Source organism: Lepisma saccharinum, chromosome 11 (assembly GCF_977018435.1).
Source record: "Lepisma saccharinum chromosome 11, izLepSacc3.1, whole genome shotgun sequence".
Taxonomy (NCBI): domain Eukaryota; kingdom Metazoa; phylum Arthropoda; class Insecta; order Zygentoma; family Lepismatidae; genus Lepisma; species Lepisma saccharinum.
The window spans coordinates 74,410,079-74,436,416 of NC_139239.1; the positions used below are offsets into that span (position 1 = coordinate 74,410,079).

Sequence of the window (26,338 nt, forward strand, 5' to 3'; positions counted from 1 at the left end):
AGGGGGGGGGGTCAGTACAGGGGCTGATGCAAGAACTCTGCCTCTGGAATCTGTCGAGGAAGGCCGCGCATAACAGTTGAGAAGGAGAGAAAGCGAGCAATGCAGTACGCGCTGCTGGAAACGACTGGTATTTGCATCCGCGTTTTCCAGGGTTCGCCAAGGAAACCAGTGGGATCTTTCATTAACTTTGGTATTTCGATGATTTCTGAAATGAAGGAAAGTCATAGAGGTGCATACTAATGAAGATTGCATTCTAGATTCTTAGAATGCGATCACGACTGTCATTATAACTCGAGATTAAGTTTTGCTATCTAAAATGCACAACAATTGTAATATTGAAATGAAGTAGAACGACATATCAGAGCTCAGTACACCAATACAAACGTTTAATCTTTATTAAGAAATTACCCATAGACCTGCTGTAGCTGTAGATTCAGGTACTTTAGACAAAAGATTGCAATATGAATGTTGAACAGCAACGTATTTATGTTTGCTCAATATTGAATACATTCGTTACTTCAGTTTGTATACCAAATAGCATAGAATTACATGATTACTACATTATTACAATAACACAAATATTACGTTCTACGTAACAAGGTATTTCTTGGAAAAAAAGAACAAAACACAACAGATCGATTTATCGATTACAAAATTTAGTGTTAAAAACAATCAGTTCTGTTTCTGGCGGTCGCATTTCCTACCTTACCTTACCAATCTATATTTTGAGATTTTCCATCATTTGAACGTATAAACCTGTATACCTTCACCAACTTTACAGCCATATCTGCCCCGAGTCTATTGCAAACTTTATTCCAAATTATTCCAAAAGTTGAAAAGATTCTTTCTATTGAAGCTGATGATGCTGGAACTGAATGAAGGCAAGCAAAAAAATCACAGAACCCACTGGGCAATTTTGATGATTTCTCGGCTTTCACTTCCATGATTTTCCATATTCCACACAAGTCGTAATGTATCTTATTATATCGTAATGTATCATATACCATTAATGATGCAACATCTGCTAATATCAATTCAAACATACAAATTTGCTATCCACAGAGACACAGAGGTAACCAGGAAATCGTAAGAGAATAAAGGATAAAAAATAAACATTACTATGGTTTGGCAGTTTGTTGTGGTCTGCTAGTTGGTGTGCCGGGCGGCGAAGTGCAGCGAGGAGGTTGAGCGGAAATTACAAATGTACATGTATTCACATTTTATTTATAAAAGCTTGACAAAACCCAATTAAACTCTAAAACAAAAACAATTAATCCCGAAAAAGCCCAGGTGTTTTTTTAAACGGTTTTTTTCAAACCCTGGCGTTTTACCCTGCATGCAATCACTTCCCTTCTTATGCATTCATTGGTCGAGCCCTCTCGAGTCACTCCTTGCGCAAAGAACTTCAGAGATTTCCGGGACAGCGTGTAGGTTTCTTGCTGTGTTCTGTGAAAGTATTGCGGGAAAGAATATTTAACGCGAATATAAATAGGAAAATGGACGAAATATATTATAATACCCTATTTACCTAATGGAAAGGGAACCCAAAGGGGAGAAGATTTGAAATCATAGGCCTATAACACCTCCTCCCGGTTAGTCTTCTGTATATAAAGTGGACTTAAAACTCAAATCAAATCTAACCATAACCCCTTCCTCGGCGAACCCTTGGATCTGGGACGATTTAGATTCGAATTGGACGACATGAGATATGTTAAACGTAATATTTATATGCATATATCCAGATATGTAGTTAGAGCAAGATGAGTAAAATAATAATATTGACCTCAATTTTTTAGAAGATGGCTTGTTGGCGAGTTCTTTGATAGCTTATCTAAAGGTCACTCTTCTTGGGTTACCAGAGTTTGGCTTGCTAGAAAATCGACAACAAATGAATGACAACAACTTGTTACTAAGCTGACCCAGCGGGACTTTGATATTGTGTCACACAGAAGGTGGATTATATTCAATTTACCTTCTGGTGTATGTTCATTTGTAATTTATCTGAGCCAGTGATGGCGTCAGAGGGGCAGGGGGCCCAACGATTCTCCAGTCGACTGATCCACCCCATTAGCGACTACTAGTTCAATCAAACATCATAAATAAATAATGTTTTAGACCAAATAAGCATTTAGTTCCTCCCTCGGAAAATATTCAAGCTCGCATTGCCTCACCACTTTTTTCTTTCTTTTTTCAGTCCCTATTCTGAGCCAGTACTCGCATTGGGAGGGGGACGCGTGGGATTGCTATTACCCCAGTTAAGAACATGTGCGTAAAGCATCCCCCCATACTTAGCCCAGCTATAGCCTAAGATAGTCTAGTGGAAAATCTGGTAACTTCACAGCGAATGCTGATGTCCTGCAAGAAATTGAAATCGTTCCTGCGTCACTAAGAACTACTAAAAATATTGTATAATGTTTTCATAAATTACTTATTAGACACACGTTCATGGACGTCCGGAAGGGAGGGTAAGGGGGGCCACGTTCCCCCTGGAAAATGAATATCCACCTAAAAACTATATATTTCACACATAATTTCATATCAGTCACAGTAATTTATGTCAATAATTATAAATTCGTTGAAGAAACATGATAATTTCAGACTGAAACAGTGGATTTTGAGGGGCCATCACTATTATGGGGAAAAATATGCCTCCTCTTAGTCCCCTGGAAAAAGAACACCTTGCTTGGCCCTCCCTGGAAAAAAAATCCTGCGGACGTCCATGTACAAGTTTCTTTCATTAAAATAAAATGTTATTTGTTATAGTATCACCTATAAAAAGGTGCTCGTACGACGTACCGCCACGTGCCGCCATAAAAAAAGGCACGGATAATATCTAGAACTGAAGGGGTTAAGTAAAAGGTCAGAAAAACTTCGGGACACAGTCCCCCAACCCCACCTTAGCGTCGCCATTAGGCGTTGTGTTTCTATTCCTGTAAAAAATGAATGAAAATAAAAGGTTTCCAATTCACTTGGTAATATATATGGATGAGATTTTAATTTTAATATTCTGTTTTCCTATTTTACAGAAGGAACGAGGCCTGGCTCACCCTGTTCTTCCGCCGCCCCTGAAAATACGAAAATTCTCCCAATAGATGGCACAGCAAACAGTCAGCTGATCATGAGTGCGTTGTGTTAGTCGAGTCATCCGCCCGTAAAGAAAGTGACAAGGGAGCTTACTGGTCTTTTAATTTGTTGTGTGTTTGCAATGAAAACCTAAGTCAATTAGGAATTAATTTGTGATACATTTTCGCTTTTACATTCAAAAAGGTGTTTTCGAAGATGACTATGTTGAAGCTTCTTTTGTGCAGCTTATTTGCCGGTAAGATTTAAACTAATGCGTATGTTCCTAATAGCTTGTACCTTGTGGATAATAGCCAGATAATTTTTGTTTAAACTAACTTCAGAGTTGTTGTGGGCTCATAGCAAGCATTTTCCCGTAGTTCTATGTATTAAAGTAATGGCACACTCCGCAAATAGTTTCATTCTTCCATACATTGACATGATGAACTGCCGTCACAAGGAATGGAAAAATAGTTTCACTTTTTTTTTTTAAAAAAAAAAAATCTCGAGGACATGGCAAGGAATTTTAACAAGAGTTGGTAACAGTTTCATATGTCGGAGACACATTTCTTCATTTTTACAGAAGAAACCACGGAGCGAATTGACAATATAGAGAAAGTCTCCAATTTTTTTTTTTAATTTTCAGTATACTAACTAATTTTGGCCTCCTAATCACGAATCTGTTGTAAAAAACCAGGGGTCACGTCTGGAAATTTGAAAAAAACCGATTGAATTTTTTTTTATATAGGTGTATATGCGTAGTTTTACGAACGAAATGTTGTAAGTTTTACGAACAAAGTGTTATAACTATGCTTGCCCAACCTAACCTTCCGTGAATGGTATGTGGTCCAATGATCACTTTCAATAAGGAATTCCTAGTTTTGTAGCTGTAACAGACTAACAACGTTTCACGGAACACGCCATTTTCCCTGAAATCAGCGGTGGAGTATATGCGTAGTTTTACGAACGAAATATTATAACTATGCTTGCCTAACCGGCTAGACTCTAGTTTACGTCCTTCTTGCCCACTCCTTATTGCCCGTTTACGTCTTTCTTGCCCGTTTACAAAACCGTGCTAGCAGACAGCCGGCGCTCCGGCATCCGTAGGGTAAGTAAGTTTTTCTTTTACACTTTCTGTCACTAACCATTCACGGGAACGAGGTATGCCTATGAGGTTAGGTTAGGTTCCATTAGCACTCATTTCACCCCTAAATATGTGCTTCATCATCGAAAAATGTCCTCAGTACGTTCAATCATGCATATCCGGACAACATCGGTTTTTCACGATTTTCTCCTCCAGGAAATTTTTCCTCGCCTTGGGAGTTACTTTGTTGAATTCCTTATAAAATAACCTTTCCAACGATATATAACACGTATTCCTTAGGAAAAGGACGTAAACTAGAGTCTTACCGCCTAACCTAACTAAACCTAACCTTACCTGAAATGGTTATCCGTGAATGATTTGTGGGCCAATGATCACTTTCAATAAGCAATTCCTAGTTTTGTAGCACGTAACAGACGAACAATGTTTCATCACTATGGAACATGCCATATGGAGAATTATCGCGGTAAATAACAATGTTATTTTACAACTTCTACACGTAAATGTACAATTTTAACGTGCGACCCCCACATCGTAACTCCAGATACGTCCACAGGAGTGCATAAGAAGTGAGTATGTGAAGTAGGAAGTGAATTACAGACTTTCTCTATATTGTCAATTGTTACCGAAACGACTTTCGAAATTAGTTTCTCTAAGGTTTCCAACATTCGTCGAGGTATTTTCTTCGTGGAATCTATTTGACCGAGAAAATGTGTATTTTTCAAGAGAAATATCTCACCGACGCACAATCGCCATTGCTTTCCCTAAGTGAACTGAATGCTGCATACGTTCGATGACATAACCCCCCTGTCAGTGTTTCCAACCCTTTTTTTTTTAACTATGCTTGCCTAACATTATCGGAAAGGTTCGGTGAAGAAGGTTGGAAACACTGCATACCCACTACTGTAGTCAAGTTTTGCGTGCCATATTGTGTGTTAAGGAAGCGAAAAAAGGAATAACAAAAATTACTCTATATGTGAAATATTGTTTGTTTTCGTGTAAAAAGCATAATGGCACGTTGAACTATGTTCCGCAATACACAATTGGTAAGTACAAACCATGCAAAACACAAAATATCTGATTTTAATGTGTCTCCGATCTATGAAACTGGTACCCATTCCTTATCAGCAGCTGCGGTAACTGTAGGGTTCTGATTTTTTTGTGATTTTTTGGTAAACGTTTACTATCCTTTGGACACCTATAACTTCTGAGTTTCGTCAATTTTTGACATTTTTACTTACCTATCTGCTTCGCGGATCATTTTTTAACGTGTATTCACGTTTTTTGATCAATTTTTTTTAAAAAAAAGTGTTTTTGTAACTGAAGAACGTACGTTTCCGCAAATGGTTTGTGGGGCTATGTGTCAATGGTTTGTGGGGCTAAACCTATTTTTAACTATTGTAACGTATTGTGACCCTACCTAACCTAACCTTACCGGAAATGGTTCGTGGGGCTATGCGTCAATGGTTGAATTTCCGCTATGAAACATTCCCACATCACACAAAACACCTTCCAGATGTTAGACAATACTACAGGAACTTATTACGGTAAGTAGTTTCTTCTGTAGAAATGAAGAAATCTGTCCGAAGGATAGTAAACTAGTACCGAACCTTCCTTAAAGTAATGAGCTCTGTTTGGATTTTAAAAAAAATGTTATTTAGGCCCAAGTTCCTTTTGTTTTATAGCGATTTCATCATACTACAAATGCAATTTTTACATGGTTCGACTTCGATGTACGTCTGTTAAAACATACTGCAGAGTTTTAGTGATTACTTAAGATTTTGTTCAATATATGCTTTCGTGGTTAGGTTAGGTTTGGTTTCTTTATCATTAAAATAAAGCCCCTAAATGCATTCTACTAAGGTTTCGATTTACTTCTACATTCATTCCCATGCTTCTACGATATTTACTGTCACTTGTCGATGGAGAATATCTTGTCCATGAGAAATGCGTAAGGTAATTTTCAAGTTGTTTTTTTCCAACATAAATAACTTTTTTCGAGTCCAAAGTTTAAGGAAGGTTTAAATTTCGTGTGACAATGATTTCCAAAAATCTACGATAATTAGTTTTTGTGCTAGGAGAAATCATAAAACAATCGGAAGCATGCACGGTACCCATGCACAATGTATTTTTCTTTCAGAAGTGACTGTAAGTATCGTAGACTAGCGGGGATAGTGAGGGGTAGAATCAGCTATTAAATCTTCCTACATTTTCCGTGCTCAGATATACACTCCCCACAAAAAGTTTGTAATATTGTTAAGTTAGACAATAGATGATTGACACGGCCTGGGAATGCAACAACACACAGGGTACAAAATCCTGGGGGAGATAAGGGGGAGTTCCCCCCACCAACAACCTTGGCATCAAAAATCCCCCACCAAAAATTTGCAGGGGGAGTTTTTGTTATAACAAAAATAAGATAAGTAATTACTTTTAATTTCAAATATACTTTACTAAGAATAATATTTTAAATGCACATAAACTGCAGTTGCGAGTGTTGAATGCTTTCTCTCTCTGTTAAGAGATTCTTAACAAATCTACATCAATACACACAATAAACGTAAAACAAGAGTGCAAGACAAAAATAACTATGAAATCTAATTGATTTATATTAAAGCAAAAAAATAATAAAAAATGATACATAATAAAACCACTTCAACTATATCATTAACATCTTTAACCAGTTAGCCTATTAACCGAATTAGTTTGCTACTTTATGGTATGTGATATATATAAAAGTAACAAATTAATTTCTTTCTATGTACAATAATAAGATTTTTAGGTATAATTTAAAAATACAGGGAATTTCTCCAATTTGTTTGAAATTTCGGATACTTACTAATTTGGGCCTCCTAATCTGCAGTTAAAATTTGGGGCTCACGTATAGAAATTCCTGAATTTGATGTGGACAAGTGAGGATTGGTATTCGTTGTGTACTTGTTGCTGTGTCTACAGCGTTGCTGCATTGTTACTTTTGGTCTGGTAATCATGAATGTGCAGTTGAAATTTTGGCGCTTATTTGGGGGCAGGTGAATCCGGCCAATTTCTAACATGCCCTTAAAAAGGGACTCTATAATGAAAGGCGGTAGCAGTTGGGGGCGGTGGGTCAATTACCCCAGGGTCAGAACCCGGAATCGGTTGGAAATTTGGACTCAAAAATTTCAAACTCCAATATCTGAACTATATCGGCTATACATTGGTAAATAATTCTTTCCGCGCTCCACATTTATGTTCTTCACAATATAGCATCACATAATGTTCACAAAAAACAACAACAAAAAAAAAGTCCGAAATCGAGGGTGTAGAAATAAGCACTTAATTTCAATTATTTTACTATTTCCACATGTGAGCGCCAAATTTTAACTGCAGATTCATGATTAGGGGGACAAAATTAGTGAGTATGCCGAATTTCAAACAAAATGGAGAAATTCCTGGTATTGTAAAATTGCTCCGATTTTTAATTTAGTAATTTATTTTTACTTTTAATAACATTATAAATATCTATATTGTATAATTAAATGTATGTTTGTGGGGGTAGGGAGATTTGTAGATTAAGATCTTTCTCCCCCCACCAGTTTTCAATGATTTCGCACCCTGACAACACATGGTATCAGTCTGGTGGATGTTCTCGTCTTTTCGCCGACATGTGACACTGTGTCTATCAGCTATTGCCAAACATATTAATATTACAAACTTGCTAAGCCTAATATAACAATATTACAAACTTTTTTGAGGAGTGTTTTAAAACTAGGCTAGGCTGATACTCTTAATGATTCCAAGTAGTAGTATATTATAAAACTATACAATAGCAGTCTTCCCAGAGTTTTGCTTTAAATTGTTTATAATTTAACATGAGATAGTCTCCTCACAATATTGTTGATTCTTAGCAGTATTTGCAGGAACATTTACTGCACCAATACCCTTGAATTTTGCTGAAATTAATTGGAGAAAATCTCTACATTCTGCTTCAAACTCCTGCTTTTTCTGTAACCAATCGAAAGAATTTTATCGTGCATCATTGAGCATGCAGTAATACTTTCTTTTCTCCAGACTCTGAACTGGCCATGATAACAACACGAACATTGAAATGCAGTGAATACTAGTGTAGCATACTATGAAGTAAATCTATATAATGAAAAAAAATTGGTTGGAAGAAAATAAGGAAGTCTAGAGTCTTTTTCATTTTCTGCAGTTCTTGAGATGACACTTCGTCGCAACAATGTGAATAAAGTTTCGGCCCAAGTTCCTTTTGTTTTATTTCGATCTCATCATGCTAAGAATGCAATTTTTGCATGGTTCTGTTTCGATGTATGTCTATTAACATATACTGCATAGTTTTAGCGTTTACTTAAGCTTTTTTGTACAATATATGCTTTCGTTATTAGGTTTCCTTAGCATTAAAATAAAGTCCCTAAATGCATTCTTCTAAGGTTCCGATTTACTTCTACATTCATTCACACGCTTCTACGATGTTTACTGTTGCTTGTCGATGGAGAATATCTTGTCCATGAGAAGTGCGTGAGGTAATGTTCAAATTGTTTTTTTCCAACATAAGTCATTTTTTTTTGAGTCCAAACAGTGCTCATTACTTTAAGGAAAGTTGAAGTTTCGTGTGACAATGATTTCCAAAATTCTACGATAATTTGTCTTTGTGCTAGGAGAAATCATAAAACAATCGGAACCGTTACCGTTAGAACTTTGTGCTACGATGCGAGAGGTCCCTGTATTCTGCCTTGGGCTTGATATAATAGAAAGGTGTTGGTTCAACTTTTGTTTTAACCTGAGAATTCATTTTTGAATTAAAATAAAGAATTAATGGAAATTAAACACTACTTTTTTAAAAATGTGCAGAAATCTTTGTTCTCCAATAGCGTCTTATTTTCAGTAACTTTTGCCAGCCCATTCACTATCATTCAGCACGAGAGTGAAGTGGAGAGTGGAATCAATAAAGACATATGCAGCAAAGGGCCAATTCACTGGTGTCAAAACTTGAGGTAAGCCATAGAGATAATTTGCATGTGTATGTTTATGTATCATTACTTATAATTCTGATTTACAGTTATCAAGTTTCATATAAATGCAAACACTTCACAAGTTGAAAAGAAATGTCACATTAAATAGTTGAAGGTTTTCATAATCTCTCTGTTTCACATTTTTTTTTAGCACCCAACATCAATAAAACGAGTTAACCATGGAACTAGGCTTTCAACTGAAATGCTCTGTTAGCTACTGAGCTAGATATGAAAATGGAATTAAGTTGCTCTTCAACTGCCTGCCCAAGTATTTTTGCCAACAGATTGTCTTGTAGTTTTCTACTATAATCTGTGCTTAAAGATGAAGCGTGACAGTTTCACACCAGGTGTGAATTTATTTCAGTATAGTCAGAATGGGCACTGCTACTAAAGGGAAACCCCACTATACAAAATAGTATGAATTTCTTCCCATGTTTCTAGTGGAATCTGTTTTCAAGTTGATTATTAAGCTAGACATGATGAATAAGAAATTTCAGAATCCCATGAATTCCTTCAATTTCTGGCTAATCAAATGGGAGTTTTGTCTTTTCCGTCGACCAGTAAAATCTACAACATATCTTCTTTCCATTTACGTTTTTCTACACCATCGGAAGTTTGGTATTCTCAAGAGAACAAGTAAAATACTACTTCCATAAGCGTAATGCTAAGTTTTCTCCCCCTCCTATAACCATCCAGCACACAGACATATCTTTCTCCAGCTCGGTGGGGGAGGAGCAGTTAGGCTCCTCGCATCTGGCTCGACATTGATATTGTTCCTCATGCTCTTAATCAGAACTGCCTGTCACAAAACAAATGTGTAAATAACCAGTTTATTTTCCAACTTTAGTTAAGCAATTTATAACAGTAATTAAAAATAAATAATAAAAGGGGCGCTTAGAGTTCGTACCAAGGTTACGTTATTTAATGCATGGATGTTCTTTCAGGTAATGAGCAATTAAAATGTACGAACACAATTTGAATTAGATATGATTAGCATTGTACATTGCGTGAACGGTCACTGGTCCGGCCAATGGAGAAGGACGATGATGTTCCTTCGACATTGGTCTTCGTTTACTAGCCAAGTTTACCATGAGAAATCAGAACACTGGACACTGAAATATGTTACAAAATAATGTTTAATACATTTCTGTTGATATACTTACAATCTCAGGTCGCTCACCGACACAAGACAAAACACTCATAGACCCATGATGCACCGCTCTAAACAAGTGAGCAACGCAGACCGCTGATGGTCGGCTTTATATGTAAACACTGCATTCGAGCACCATGGCCTAACCAGTTACGTTAAAGAAGTTTGAAATCACAAAGCTAAGATTTTAAACATGGTCCAGAGAAGAGAAAACAATTTCTCTCCGACCTATAAAGGTGCTGAAAGTTTTAACTGCGAATGTTCTAAAACTGTCTCTCTAAAATGTGAATGTCGAACTGCCAAATCGAACTGTGTATTTTCACTCTCACTTTCCACTGCCTCCGCTAAGTCCTTACTTCGTCTTTTCTTTCCGTTCTCCGAAGAATTGTCCTTCACTCTATTGGTCGTTGAACATTTTACTCCGCCCACACGTGGTCACTTCTTCATGTAGGGGCGATAATCGTAACACACGGGGGTGTTAAGGGCGAGAATTGCTTACTGAGAGGCGATAATCGCATAGCATGAAAACACAATAGCACCTTGTTTGAGAGCTGATCTCGAGGAATGAAAAGCATCTGTTCTAATTAATTTTAATGGCTCTCAGCTCAAATTTTATCGCACACAACTCGGACACTTCGGTAAAGTTATTCCTTCCTTTGCTGTCGAAATCGCATCGAAGCGAAGATATACGAAGAGAAATGTTCTGGCAGGGTTGGAGTTCAAGATTCTCTGCTATTTACTCTTGTCAATTCGACGTCAGTGAGCCAGACGGGCTGGCGGCGATCGTGGAAGTTATGCGTCTCGTGGAGAACACCATGTGTGGGGCGATTGTCTAGAATCCGAGCCTGGCCACCTGCAAGTCTCACGAGGAACAGAGGTTCTTTGTTTTAAAACGGGGAAGAAAGTTTTTAAATTTTAAATGCCTGAAGTTCCAGGTGATTAGCTCCTTCTCGGCCGAAATTATCTTGATAGGCTCCATCTGGGCTGAAATTATCTTGACGTGAGCCAGAGTTTAGATGAATTTTGTACAGATGAATTTTGTAGGGAACAGATATGGGAGTTTATTGCCGGACACACTGTTTCCTTCACCTTGAAGTAGGGGCGGTGATATATGGGAGGCTTCATGGGAACGAACGTGGGTTTCTTGAGGCAGCTGGGTTTCTTCTCAGAGAGCAGAAAATAAGATCTTGGCGGAAAGCGTAGAAAGACTGATGGGGATATGTAATTGGCACATGGAAATGGTAATTGGCACATCGGTTATACATCCCCCTGCTCCCGAATAAAATTTGCTGAAATGTAGGGAAGCAAATTTTTTCAGTTCGCTGTTGCGTTGCCTCCTGCAGGACTCTTGATGTGTCTTGCCTACCGATGTTAACTTAGGTCAGAATGTAACCCTAGCACCCGTAAACTTAAGTGTTCGGGTCACATCTGCCTCTTATGGGCAAGTCTGCCTGCCTCTCTCTTTCTCCCATAGCTGTAGTTCTCTTCTGCTGCTTCTCCTCCTGCCTAGATTGGCTCCGGGCAAGTGAGTTGTGCCCTCACTGCTTCATTTGGTGTCCATGGCATCTTCTTCTCTCTTCTGACTGCTAACTCCGGTGTTGAGTGGTTCAGGAATACGGTCGGTGATAATGGTGTGCTGCCCTTATTGCCTAGTCGTCTTGGAATGGTAGCCTGTCCTGGCTTCTTCTTCTGTCATCTGGTCTGTCTAACTGGAGTTCCCGTATCAGCTGGAGAAATGTGTCCGGAGTCTCCTTGGTGCCTCTTCTCCTGCCATCTCTTTGGCTGTAGTATCTTATTCTGTGAAAGTTTTAAAGGCATTAGAATATGCTTAGTTGAAAGTCTTAATTTATCTTCATGCACTTTCTTCACATGTCACAACTTCAAGTCTCTTTACCACTTTAAGTTCCTTGTCTTTGTGCACTTGACCACTATGTCTCTTGATTACATTTTATGAATAATGAAAATTACACAAAAATTTGTAGCTTCTACAAAGATAGTATGAAAATCAATACAGGATTTAATAAAAAATTACATAAAGATTTGTTGGCTAGTTTTGAAATTAAAAATCGAAAAATTACCAATACACATATTAAAATAAGAAAATTCCCTTTACTTTATATCCTTCATGCACCCTTCTCTTCAACTTATCTCATCGTTTTTAGCTTATTTCATATTTCATTACTTGGCTCAAGGCTTTACCAACACAAGACTATTTCACTAACACACTTCATAGGTTAGGCAGTATTTACTGCACGGGCATTCAGCCCCTTTCATGTGCATACTTAAAACTATAATGGCCACTATGGGCAAATCTTCTGCTCTATGGCAGGAATTATGTGTGCATCATAGGCACATTCTTTATGCTATGTAAAGCATAGGCCTCCTTGGGCAAATTAAAATTAACGCAACCCTCTTATAACACCAAAATCCTTGTTGTGTGTTGTCGGCAAGTGTATGTGGTAGATGTATTTATTCTGTGTCTTATACCTTACATTAAGTAAAATTATGCAACTTGAGCCAGTTAAAATGCCAAAATTTAAATACTCTCCTTATCAACATAAAAACAAACAGTGAATAATCGTTATGGAGATCTAGCCTCCATTTTCTCCTGATCAAAGCTAAATGGTGCATGAATCTAGTTGTTATACAAACTTAATCCTTATTTTACTATACAGACCCAACTTATTTTCTTCATCATACATCACTGGCCGTTCAATGCCTTGGTTGGTCTGGTGTGTCTAGCCTATCAAATATTAACTATAATAGATCAGAATACACGTTTAGATAAAACATAGAAATAGATTAATCAATAATCAATTGATATTAATATTTTCTGTAAATATTGACAAACAAATGAAAAAGAAAACAAAAAAAACTACTTCTTCTTCTAAGTAAATAAAGGATTACATGGCACTATGACTGTGCTAAATAAACAAAATTATAAGTTTCACCACTAACTAGACATTAATAAAATGATAAGGTGACTTACTGAGTCACGTGTGTGCCTACATAATGTTGCACCTGACTACACAAGTTTACAAAAATTAGGATTACAAAATGATAAAAACATAAAATTTAAACACACAAAATATTAGAGGACATTATTGTTTAAATATAATAAAGAAGTTAATATGAGCAATTGCATGAGATTATTACAAACAGATGACTTAACACCACCTTCTGTTAGTTACATCATAAAAATCAAAAGATTAAAATACAACTATATTACAAGTGTATGCATGTGTATGAAGTTTTTGCTTTTTGGTCGAGTGTAATTGTTGTCTTACTTATTCTTAAGCAATTGTTGCAATGTGTTAGCCCCACAGGGCTATTTTATGAGGACTACGTAGTTAGGCCCTAACTTCTAGCAGCCAAATGTCGACCTTTCACGTGGCTGATAGAATCCAGGAACCGAACACGTCCAAAACCCAACCCGCATGTATATATAAAAGAGTCCCCCCCTTGAATCCGACAGCAAGATAATATGTTGATAAAAAAAAAATCCCTTAAAGCCTAAAGAAGGCAATGTGTAAAATAAAATATGCTCCGTGCATGAAAACTGTCGAATTCCGCAATGATTAAGTCAAATCCATATTTAAATCATGTTTAGCTCATGCTGCCATAGCGTCTTATGAGCTGTTGGGAGGACAGGTGACACGCGGTGTGCTCCAATCTTCCTCTTCCTAACTCCTTAACTTCCACACCAAAAAATCTTTCAAGTTACCCGGGATATACCAAAAGTATTCCAAAATGGTGGCAAAATAAATTTTGGGTTCTAGTCTCCTTTGAGAATAGAAATTTTGATCTTTGAGGTTCTCTATAGCAAGAAATTAACCCTAGGGAGATATATAAAACGAAGAAGTTGGTCTCCCTTTCATTATAAATTCTTATTTATCATCAGGTCATCCGTCGCATTCAGCATGTGCAAGTAAGCACGCATGCAGAGAAAAATATTAAAGTTGATGGTTGCAAAACCATTTATTATGAATTGTTACTTAGTAACTATTATACTGTATGATTACACAAGTCACAGGTATGCTGGTTTAATCAGTACATCGAAGAAAGGTGATTTCGGAAAATAATTCCTCGGAACGTCAAAATTTTCTAAAAAATTAGCTGGCAACACTGATTTTCACTAACTTTAAATGGTAGTTGGTTGCAAAACTTCTATAACACTTATATTAAATAATTAAACAAGTTTGAAGTAAATATCCTGAAATAAAAGTAAAATTTTTACATAAATTCGAAGTTTCTCGGTTTACGAGCCTCCGATACGACACCTTCGTATAAAAACTGGATATTTAAAATTAAAATTATGCAAGTCTTGGTTGATTTTTTGTAATTTCCCTCAAGGGTAGTCTGTTTATGACTTCAGTAATTAGTTTTCATAAAGATCCGACTGTAATTAAGCATTTTATGGCTGATTTAAAATTCAAGTTCTCCGCAAAGGTACTAGTTCAGACAAAATTTGGATTTCTACGTCACAGTAGCTCAATTTTATGAAACAATACAAGATTAACTCTTTATATTTAAGTAATTTATAGCTTAATTGTTATTATTAAGTTCTAAATGTAAGAATTTGTTACAAAAATTGTAGCTTTTATGCTGAAAATTCATTTTAAGTGCCTTATTTAACAGCGTAACGCTTTTAAGTTTGGAAAATGAAAGATAAGCCAAATATTGTTTTAAGAACCAATTTTTAGGTTGAAGGAGAAATAAAGAACAAGATTCTACTTACGCCATCCTGAGAATCAAGTGTAAAAGAGTCTCCCAGCCTCCAGTCCTTTAAGAGGACTTCCCTTTATAAAGTATGTGTGTTATGTAACATGTGCATCATTAACATCCTGTGGAAAAAGATCTGGTCTCTTACCCTTCAACATCCTGAGGTACAATGTCCTTTTACCTTCGGTACAGTGCCACAGCTTCATGTTTTCCACATGCTGATTGGTTACCATCTGGCCGGTACAGCAGTCCAACAGCGTGAACACGTCAACTCGCTCTTCTTGATAGCAGTAATAAGGTCCGGAGAAGGTATTGCAGTATTTCCTGGTTATGGCATCCAATAAGCTACTAAGAAAGTGTGTTTTCAAAAAGATTAAGTTACCTACAGAGACATTTTGCCTTTGGGACAATTGTGCATTTATCCTGGTATTTCTTTTGTTCCTTTCACCCGTGGTATTAATATTAGCCATGTACAGCTTATGTTCCCAGTTCATCTCTTCACCAGCTGGCAACTCAAAGTGTGCTTTTACTGCATTGTCAATGGGATAATTTAATTGAAGCTCTATGGGTGCAAAACCAGTGGAATGGTTGACACTTGCATTCAACAAGTTAACAACTTTGGTGACATGCTCTGGCCAAGCATTATGCGCACCTTCACAGACCACTCGCATAAGCCGGTTCAAATCTTTGTGTATCCTCTCTACTAGGTTACTGCTCGGTTTGTATACCGGGGTGTAAGCAACCTTTATGCCTAGAGAGGCTAATGACTACATATTTATTTGCCTTGAACTGGACTCCATTGTCACTTACTATTAAATTTGGGATCCCGAAATGTAAAAAATAGATGTCAATTAGCTTCCGTAGGATGCTGTCGGTAGTACTGTTACGTAAGGTGTATGCGGTTAGAAACCTAGTTTTTGCATTTTGAATAGTTAGTAAGAATCTTTCACCTCTCTTACCCCTTGGTAATGGGCCCTGAATATCTATGAACAAAACAATATCTCTACCTTCCATACTGTGCATTAATAGCGTTTGTCTAGGTGGGTGTGTGTTATCTTTAGTACTTTGACATGTAATGCAGTCTGCAACATAAGATCTGACATCTTTCCTCATATTTCTCCAGTTATACAGTTTTAAAATTCTTCTCACTATTTTATCTACTCTATAAATGTATTAAAATATCATGGTAGTCTTTAAACACTACTGGTACCAATAAATCAGGTATACAAAGTTTCTATTCATTCAAAAAATGATAATCATAGTGGCTGCTATGCCATCTTGCAGAAAAATTTGTAAAATACAGCTAATTTCTGATCTAATTTAGCTTTTGTTTTGTAAACAACTCAAAAACTGTATGTTGTTAAGAAGTATGGGGTGTTTCTGCTGTTCCGCAGCTACGAAATTACTGAAAAAATTAATTTTGGAAGAAATTGCTCATTATTTACACTCATATTGGTGTAATAAGTGTGTACATTGCACAGTCATCATAAAAATCTGGCCTCTTACCGTCTGGTACATTTGTGTACTTTACCTCTCTTCTTTTTTCTGTTACCCTTCCATACTTGAAACATTTTATGCATGTTGGGTGTTGTCTGGCCTACATGGTTACGGAACGAGGCGGAGACGTTGTGCTGTCCTTTACCTCTGACATTACGCAGAGCCGTATGGGTGTTGCTCAATGCTACGTTAACTTCATCTACTAGAATGCTAAAAAGATATGCTTTAGTGTCTTGGCTACAGTTAAGTTTCATGAGTAGTGACATACTTTCATTGCTGGTTAGGTTAACGCTAGCTTCGGACCATTTACTGCCCTTGACCACTTCCTTGCTGGCAGGCAAATTAAAGAGGGGTTCCATTACTTTATTTATGTGCTTGCTACCTTGAGCTTTCATTAATGTAGATGCATTATTCTTGCCATTACTCTCTACTTTCCCCTTTATTCCCCTTCTCTCCTTAATCCTCCAACTTTCAAAGCTACGCAGCCTACTCCTAACCTTCCCATTACGGTACATCCATCCTATTTCACTATACTCAATTAGCCTTAATTCATCAGCAATAATCTTCTTAAAGTGGGTCATATCGCCCCTCACTCCTAGCTCAAAAGTTACTCTCTTACTAATAGCAAACTTATGCTTCTCAGCTCTATTAAAATCCTTAATAATAGCATTATCATCATTAGGCCTAACTTCTGCCTGCTGTACCTCACTAACAATTAATTCATCATCATCATCCACTTTGTTTATATCTAGCCCCTCATCGTGACAGTCTGGGGATGCATCAAATTTAGCACTCACTTCCTCCCTAGTTACTTTCACTTCCTTAATTAAGGAGTCTAACTTTTCACTAAACGAGTCTAGCTTTTCGGTTAGGTCTGCTCTTAATAGCCCAATTGCTTCTAGCACGGATTTGTTAAATTCCTCAATCGTCATCCCCATTATTGCTGTTACAATTTCACCTTATTTATTTGTGAAACAAACCTACCTCTGCCCCCTGACAAAACAAAAAAATAAAAAACAAACACTAGAAATTCTTAATGCATGGTCGTCTATTTATTTATCCTACTTCATTTTCATGGTAGCGATTAAGTTATCTCGCCCTCAAAATTAGCTTTTAGCTCCATAGTTCCCCTTTACTTGTACTTTCACTTTTTACGTATGTGCATTTCAATAATATTGTCAACTCGTTGTTTCCACTTTGTTAACTTATGCTACTCGGAAGTTAGTTCACTCGCGAGGCATGCAACTACTATTGTAGTGTCCTGATTTCTTTTAAAATTTAGGGCAATTTTAGAATTGGTACATTGAACTTGGCTTATAAACAAGTCCCTGTTCGGGAAAAGCCATTTATAACAGTAATTAAAAATTAAATAATAATAAATAGGGGCGTTTAGAGGTTCGGACCTAGGTTTGGATTATTTATAAGGCATGGATGTTCAATCACGTAATGAGCAATTAAAATGTACGAACACAAATTGAATTAGATATGATTGCGTGAACGGTCACTGGTTCGGCCAATGGAGAAGGACGATGATGTTCCTTCTGCATTGGTCTTCGTTTACTAGCCAAATTTACCATGAATTTATCTTGAATTTAAAAATCAGGAATCGGAAATCAGAAATCAGAACACTGGACACTGAAATATGTTACAAAATAATGTTTAATACATTTCTGTAGAAATACTTACAATCTCTGGTCGCTCACCGACACAAGACAAAACACTCATAGACCCATGATGCACCGCTCTAAACAAGTGAGCAATGCAGACCGCTGATGGTCGGCTTTATATGTAAACACTGCATTCGAGCACCATGGCCTAACCAGTTACGTTAAAGAAGTTTGAAATCACAAAGCTAAGATTTTAAACATGGTCCAGAGAAGAGAAAACAATTTCTCTCCGACCTATAAAGGTGCTGAAAGTTTTAACTGCGAATGTTCTAAAACTGTCTCTCTAAAATGTGAATGTCGAACTGCCAAATCGAACTGTGTATTTTCACTCTCACTTTCCACTGCCTCCGCTAAGTCCTTACTTCGTCTTTTCTTTCCGTTCTCCGAAGAATTGTCCTTCACTCTATTGGTCGTTGAACATTTTACTCCGCCCACACGTGGTCACTTCTTCATGTAGGGGCGATAATCGTAACACACGGGGGTGTTAGGGGCGAGAATTGCTTACTGAGAGGCGATAATCGCATAGCATGAAAACACAATAGCACCTTGTTTGAGAGCTGATCTCGAGGAATGAAAAGCATCTGTTCTAATTAATTTTAATGGCTCTCAGCTCAAATTTTATCGCACACAACTCGGACACTTCGGTAAAGTTATTCCTTCCTTTGCTGTCGAAATCGCATCGAAGCGAAGATATACGAAGAGAAATGTTCTGGCAGGGTTGGAGTTCAAGATTCTCTGCTATTTACTCTTGTCAATTCGACGTCAGTGAGCCAGACGGGCTGGCGGCGATAGTGGAAGTTATGCGTCTCGTGGAGAACACCATGTGTGGGGCGATTGTCTAGAATCCGAGCCTGGCCACCTGCAAGTCTCACGAGGAACAGAGGTTCTTTGTTTTAAAACGGGGAAGAAAGTTTTTAAATTTTAAATGCCTGAAGTTCCAGGTGATTAGCTCCTTCTCGGCCGAAATTATCTTGATAGGCTCCATCTGGGCTGAAATTATCTTGACGTGAGCCAGAGTTTAGATGAATTTTGTACAGATGAATTTTGTACGGAACAGATATGGGAGTTTATTGCCGGACACACTGTTTCCTTCACCTTGAAGTAGGGGCGGTGATATATGGGAGGCTTCATGGGAACGAACGTGGGTTTCTTGAGGCAGCTGGGTTTCTTCTCAGAGAGCAGAAAATAAGATCTTGGCGGAAAGCGTAGAAAGACCGATGGGGATATGTAATTGGCACATGGAAATGGTAATTGGCACATCGGTTATAAATTGTATGAGCATCAAAGTAGCTAATGTTAATTGTTTATGATCTAATTTTATTTCTCTTCAGAACTGCCAAGGAGTGCAGAGCTGTGAAGCACTGCATACAAACAGTATGGGGACACATGCGAGTACCACAGGACGATGATGATATATGCCAGATATGTAAAAAGGGAGTTGCAGAGGTGCGAGCAGAATTGGAGAAAAATGAGACACAGGTAATGGTTTATCACGATTATTTTAGTTCGTTACAATGAAATAAATCACTCAGATTTCAGAACTTACATTCTGTCATATGGAAAATGTAATCACACACTTAAATTTCTCTTTATTTAAAATCCAATGATTTTTATAGGCAAAAATAGCAAACATTTTGTGTAGAATAATATACAAAATACTAATCATGTTTGAATTGTAAATGGTGTCATTATGGCAGCTGATATTTTGCAAACTATAAAAATTGCCAAAATGCAGTTACAACTATAAAAAGATATTTTAAGTTAACAATTATATAGTGCATCCAGAATGTTTTATTTTCATTGGAAGAAAAGATACAATGAAATAAATCACTCTGAAACAAGAAACAGGTAATTTTGTCCAACAAAAGCATATAGTGCATCCAGAATGTTTTATTTTCATTGGAAGAAAAGATACAATGAAATAAATCACTCTGAAACAAGAAACAGGTAATTTTGTCCAACAAAAGCATTAAGGAAAATTATGTATAGTAGCAAATTTCAAATAACAATTCCTTTTCTATGTATTCATCTGTGTTCAATTCTTCCTCTGATAGCTTGCTTTTATTGTATTTCTTCCACCTGATGCCCACAAATCTATTTCTTCCTGACTTCCTTCTGTTCTTCAGGTTTGGGTGCTTTTGTCAACCATTTTATTTTTAGTTCTGGAGGCAAAGTAAATTTCATTATTTTCAAATAGAATTTAACCAGCTTTGGATTTTTTTTTATCACTCTTTTCCCTTAACTATCATTCTCCATCTGACTGTATCTTTTTATCCTGCACTTTATATGTTTGGATTTCAGAACTTACATTCTGTCATATGGAAAATGTAATCACACACTTAAATTTCTCTTTATTTAAAATCCAATGATTTTTATAGGCAAAAATGGCAAACATTTTGTGTAGAATAATATACAAAATACTGATCATGTTTGAATTGTAAATGGTGTCATTATGGCAGCTGATATTTTGCAAACTATAAAAATTGCCAAAATGCAGTTACAACTATAAAAAGATATTTTAAGTTAACAATTATATAGTGCATCCAGAATGTTTTATTTTCATTGGAAGAAAAGATACTGAAATTATTATTGTTTCATTAACACCCTCAACAAACTTTTCCAAAATACGTTTGTATGTACAGTATCAAAAACAGAAAAATGTATTCATGATGGACGCGGTAAACGCAGTTTAAGATTACTTACGTGAAATTTAGAGAATTTCACACTTCTGCATTGCACAATGTAATGGTTAAATCCTATGAATTTCGAAGATCGACTGTCTTCATTCACAAAAGGGTATGGCATTTGAAGCGGAGATGGCACCATGTCACTGCTTTGTTTGTTCCCGGGTGGCAGTAGTTGCAATTTCTGCCGTTCAGCAACGCTCGTGTGTGCATCCTGGTCATCTGCTTCCTGTTGTCCGGTGGCACTGCCGGGTAGTGGTTGTGGGTCTGGGCTGTGCTGCTCGGCAAGGTGCAGTTCCTGTTCCCTGCGTGGTTGGAGGGGGGTCGAGTATGTGCATTGCATCTTTTCTTTTTCAGGTCGGGGATCTTTCTGAGGACTGGGTGCCTGTCCATTGTCCAGGTTCAGTGCTGGTTTCAGTTGGATGATAGCATGGGTTTCTTTCACATTGTTATCATGTATATTTACATGCAATTTTCTATTTGCTTTAATCAAACTGTTCAAACATTTCTCAGGGGCGTTTACCAGAAAAAGCCTTTCTATAAAAAAATATATATCTATGTGTAAGGTGCCGAAAAACATACAAGCAATTTAAGTGTTTTTTAATTAAAAATTTGATTTTAATTTTTAAAAAATCATAAAAGATAATATTTTAAAAATATAAATCATGATATTTATCTACCCTGGGAGACAGATATAAACATATTTTTCAAGAAAATGAGTCCAGATGGGATGAAGAGACTTAAATGAGTTTACGTAAATATTTGCAAGTAAGTTTCGTGGATATATCTTTAGTAACTTCTTTAAGTCTTATATTATTAACCACGTTGTTTATTCCCCCTTACTTGAATTACATTTTCCTTTCGTATAAACTTGTTACTTCTTTTTTTTCTTGCTTTTCCTATCTTAAAGCCTAATAAACATCACTGATTGATTACGAGATTAATGTACTTTCACCAAAAGTGATCTGATATCTGCAAATTACTTATGTACTTTATTCTGTATTTTTTCTTTAAAGTAATTTAAATCCATCCACCTTGGTGTGTTCTTTAATTAAGAACTCCTAGTTTCACCAACATATGCTGTAGTATTTTGTCGTACTTGTCACAATCTGAATCTGTGACCTGGCATGCTGCCAAGATCCCACATTTTTATAGCGTGCTTTAGTTTCAGTTTTCCTTCACTTTTCAGTTACTAATTTCACTCCTTCCTTGTTTAAAATATTATTTCTAATAGCCCTATTTATGTTTCCAGGATGAGCTTCGTCAAATATTCGAGGGATCGTGCAGACTGATACCAATCAAAGAAGTTGTCAAGGAATGCATCAAGTTGGCTGATGAGTATGTCCCAGAGATGGTGGAGATGATCGTGGCTCAACTGAATCCAGACACTGTGTGCTCAGTGGCAGGTCTTTGCAACAGTGAGAGAATAGATAAACTTCTGGCCAAACATAAGGTAAGTCAATTTATAGAAAGAGCTGAAAGAACACCACTGCATTTAATTAGTCTTGTGTGTTACTTGGCTACTTCATTCTGCATTCTCAAAAGAGAAACTACTATTGTACAGAATTTGTAAGTAACCAGTAAGAGCCAGTGGCGTAGCATTATAGTATGCCCGGCGTTCCGCGATTTAAAATTTCAAAAATGCTTAAATGCTGTAAATATAAAGTAAAACTTGACTAATTTCATATATGTTTGACCTTCATGGCATTATAATAGCTATTTTTCGCGATCTGCTTGCAACGCTTCACTGACAACACTCGTTCTAGCATTTTTCAATGCCTTTCCTGGCCGGACGCCGGGCAGGTTTGGCTTAAAGGACTCTGTGTTCCTTGCTGCTTTTCTGGAGGGAAAGCTTGGATCTCTACAGCACGTGCGCAAATTCTCTTGCGTACGGAGCAGAGGGCTGCATGATTGGTTCATGTGACCCTTCCTGCCTTCTGAAACAGACGACAGCGGTAGAATTCCTACCCGGTTCTTCGCTCTCATGCCACTCTTGCTATGTGATGCTACAAAACGCAATATTGAATGTTTAGCATTCATTTGAAAACTCTTATAATCGAATGGTCTCTGAACAAAATTATTTTAAAATGTTTATCAGCATTCTCAAGATGTAATAAACAGTGGTCTAAATTACTAATCGGCACTGTTACGTCAGTAGAGTGTACAATAGTTGGATCATCCACCCACCTCCATGACAGTGTGTTTTGCACAGCGTGCCAAGACTACGGAGCCCCTGATTTGAATCCCGGCTTGAGCACGGGTGTTCTTTGAGAGTGTACTTTCATCAATATCATCACTCATATTCATATTCGCAATTAACCAAAAGTGGTAGAAAAGCAAAGTAAAATAAACCAAATCAATCAGTAGTTGGATCCTCCACAACAATGACGTCTACTGTTGTGCAGAGGCTCTAGTGATTCAGGTAGGTTTTATAATGATTTGCGTCATGCCGAAAGGTATAAAACACCAGAGTTCAAAACATTTGTTGCATAGTGAGGCATTTTATTTTCTAGCTAAAACATGCATGGATGATGTTTTATTGAAAACCAAGCTGACTTTGGCAAACAAACAATACCTTTGGCAACTAATACTATAAGAAAATTATTAAGCAAAAAAAGGACTGACCTTACCTTCGGACTTGGCGTTCCCACACGAAATGCCCATGCTACACCACTGGTAAGAGCTTACTTTGAATTGCGTTATCTCTCAACCTCTTTTCATATTTTGAGAAATGAGAGATGCGATAATAAATAATTACAGAGAAACTTAGTACTAAACTTTGCTGCAATGCTGTTTTTAGCTTGTTCTATTAATTCCGGTTGCCATTGCCACCATCCATGTTGGAACCTCTTTTGTTTGGCAAATTATAGTTTATCTAGAACAAAGTAGCTTTCCAAACACTGCTATGATGACTAGCATCTGAATGGCAGATGTCATTATGTTCATTCACATCTTAATCCATCTTCTCCTTTTTTGTTGTTGTTGTTGTTGAAATATTTCTAGCGTAAAATTGTCAGTAACTTCATTGTTAGCCAGGGAAACCACATTGCTAAATAGTTAGTCCTCTTGCCTTTGATGCGAGTGGGTGTGGGTTTTGATCTCCAGCGGGAGACAGAGAAGATGAGTGATGTGACTTGATATGCTGACAACATGCCATACAACAAAACCTACATGGCAGAACATTTTTCTCATGCAACCGACACTCGCTTCCAGGCTGGGACTCACCTCTCCCGCACACTTGTCCCAGCTTCACTTTACATACGGCCAGTTCTGACGTTTCCTGCTAATTTATATGTGGTTGGGACACTCACCACGGCTTGCCTTCACCTACCGGGAGTATCCGCAACTGATCGTACTTGGATGCTGGACAAGCCACATCGTCAGTACTGAGTCATGTTTAAAGCTAAGTATCAAGCATTATTCTGGCCATCAAAGCCTACAACAATGACTGGGTTCCTCATGCTGACCATGCATCACCCCATAACTTATTGGATGATCGCCCACCTCTGCTGAGGCATGTGGGGGTGAGGTTGGCAGTAAGTTGGTAGGTAGGCCTTGACCTTCACGGGCTGTTTCACCCTGGGTTGTTTGTATCAAGCATTTTTAAAATTTAAGATTTGGGGACTTATTAAACTCAGTGAAATGTAGTAGTGATTGGATGATTTCTGAGATGGCCTAGCTTCCTGTGACCATATCATATTGAAATATCAAATCTGAACTTTGGGAAAACAATTTGAAAAGCTATGAAAATGATGTTAAAAGCTGGCTTAATTTGGGAAATACATATACTTTGTCTTCTCGTTTAATATCTAAGAAACTAAAAGTTAAAATATACAAAACAGTAATTTTGCCTGTAATATTATATCGACGCGAAACTTGGTCCCTTACATTGAAAGACGAACATAAATTGAGAGTATTTGAAAATAAGATCCTTATAAATAATATTTGGACCTAAAAGGGATGAGGAGACGGGTGAGTGGAGAAGGATACATAATGTGGAAGTACATAATTTGTATTCATGTCCAGATATTATTAGAATGATTAAATCAAGAAGACTTAGGTGGGCAGGCCATGTGGCACGAATGGGAGAGGAAAGAAGAGTTTACAGGATTCTTGTTGGGAAACCTGATGGTAAGCGACCAGTAGGAAGACCAAGATGAAGATGGAGGGATAATGTTGAGATGGACCTAAAGGAAATTGATAGGGATGGAAAAGAGTAGGGCTGAGCCGATACCGATGCGGATACTCTCACGTATACCGATACTTGTATAATTCCAATGTAATATATATATATATACAGAGGTTGTTCCGTCTACGTTTGGCCGATTTCGTTCCTTCCCCTCTCCCGGGCAGATTGGACTCACCCGAACTGGCACGTGGCATCCTGCAGTGTTGTGCAGTGACTGTCTGGGAACGGAGTTGTTTATCCGCACGGACGAAAATAACGCACAAAACAGGACCATTGTTGTGAGTGTTGTGTAAAATCATTTTCCAAGTGTGTGGGTTTCCACTCTGCGACCAACATGCTGCCCAAACTAAGCCGGTTTTGGGAAGACTATGTTGGGGCTCTTTATGACACCCAGTTTAGTGTTTCTGTCATTAGAAAACAGTGCAAGAAGAATGCTTGCAACATCAGTTTAAGTGGAATAAAAAATGTTATTAAAAAGTGCAAGAGCAACGAAGCTCCACCATTTGGATCACCAACTAAGTTGCCTAGGAAGCGGGAATGCACCAAGGCCACCCCTACCATGCAGAGGAAACTGCGCAAAATGGCAATGCAAGAAAATCCGCCAACACAAAGGTGTATGGCTAATCATCTTGACGTGTCTTTGGGGACTGTGAGCCGGACCTTACAAAATCAACTCAAGCTGGAAAAAGTCATGAAAGCTTGCTGCCATCTTCTCACGGATGCCCACCAAAAGGAACGAAAGTGTAACGCCCGGAAGCTGTACGAACGGCATCTGGCAAAACAAAGGTGGAAGCACATCGTAAAGCTCGATGAAGCATGGATTTACCTTTCTGACTGCGGTAAACCGAGAGCCATCATGTACCGAGAGAAAGGCGCAAAGAACTTCAGAAGGTGAGTCCTTCCCAAAAGGGTTCATGGTCGTTACTGGCTACTGTTACCGAGGTAAACTGAAGATTCATAGGGTGGCGAAGAACTGCAAAATAAACTCGCAGTATTATCAGGAGCAGATCATGCGGCCGATCTACGAGCATGAGATTCCGACAATGTACGGAAATGATGCCAATCTGGTGCACATTCACATGGACAAGGCCTCATCACATACTTCACGATCGTCCCTCGCATTCTACAGGGAGATGGAGGAGGCAAGTGGTATACAGGTGATACCTTTCAATGAGGTACCTGTTAAATCTCCAGACGCAAGTCCTATGGACTATTGTGGATTTGGCTTGCTGAAGAGGGCTTTGGGAAAACGGCG

At 37.6% G+C, this 26,338-nt stretch overlaps 1 protein-coding gene across 1 annotated transcript in view; it reads left to right on the forward strand.

The window, feature by feature from the left end:
• Positions 1 to 3,121: 3,121 nt before the first annotated feature.
• Positions 3,122 to 26,338, forward strand: part of Sap-r (prosaposin) — a 79,775-nt gene continuing 56,558 nt past the window's right edge. Inside the window, exons 1-4 of the mRNA XM_083131414.1 lie at positions 3,122 to 3,319; positions 9,048 to 9,156; positions 19,542 to 19,689; positions 22,147 to 22,347. Coding sequence (XP_082987540.1) covers positions 3,280 to 3,319; positions 9,048 to 9,156; positions 19,542 to 19,689; positions 22,147 to 22,347 — 498 coding nt within the window. The 5' untranslated portion in view covers positions 3,122 to 3,279. The remainder of the gene's footprint in view (positions 3,320 to 9,047; positions 9,157 to 19,541; positions 19,690 to 22,146; positions 22,348 to 26,338) is intronic.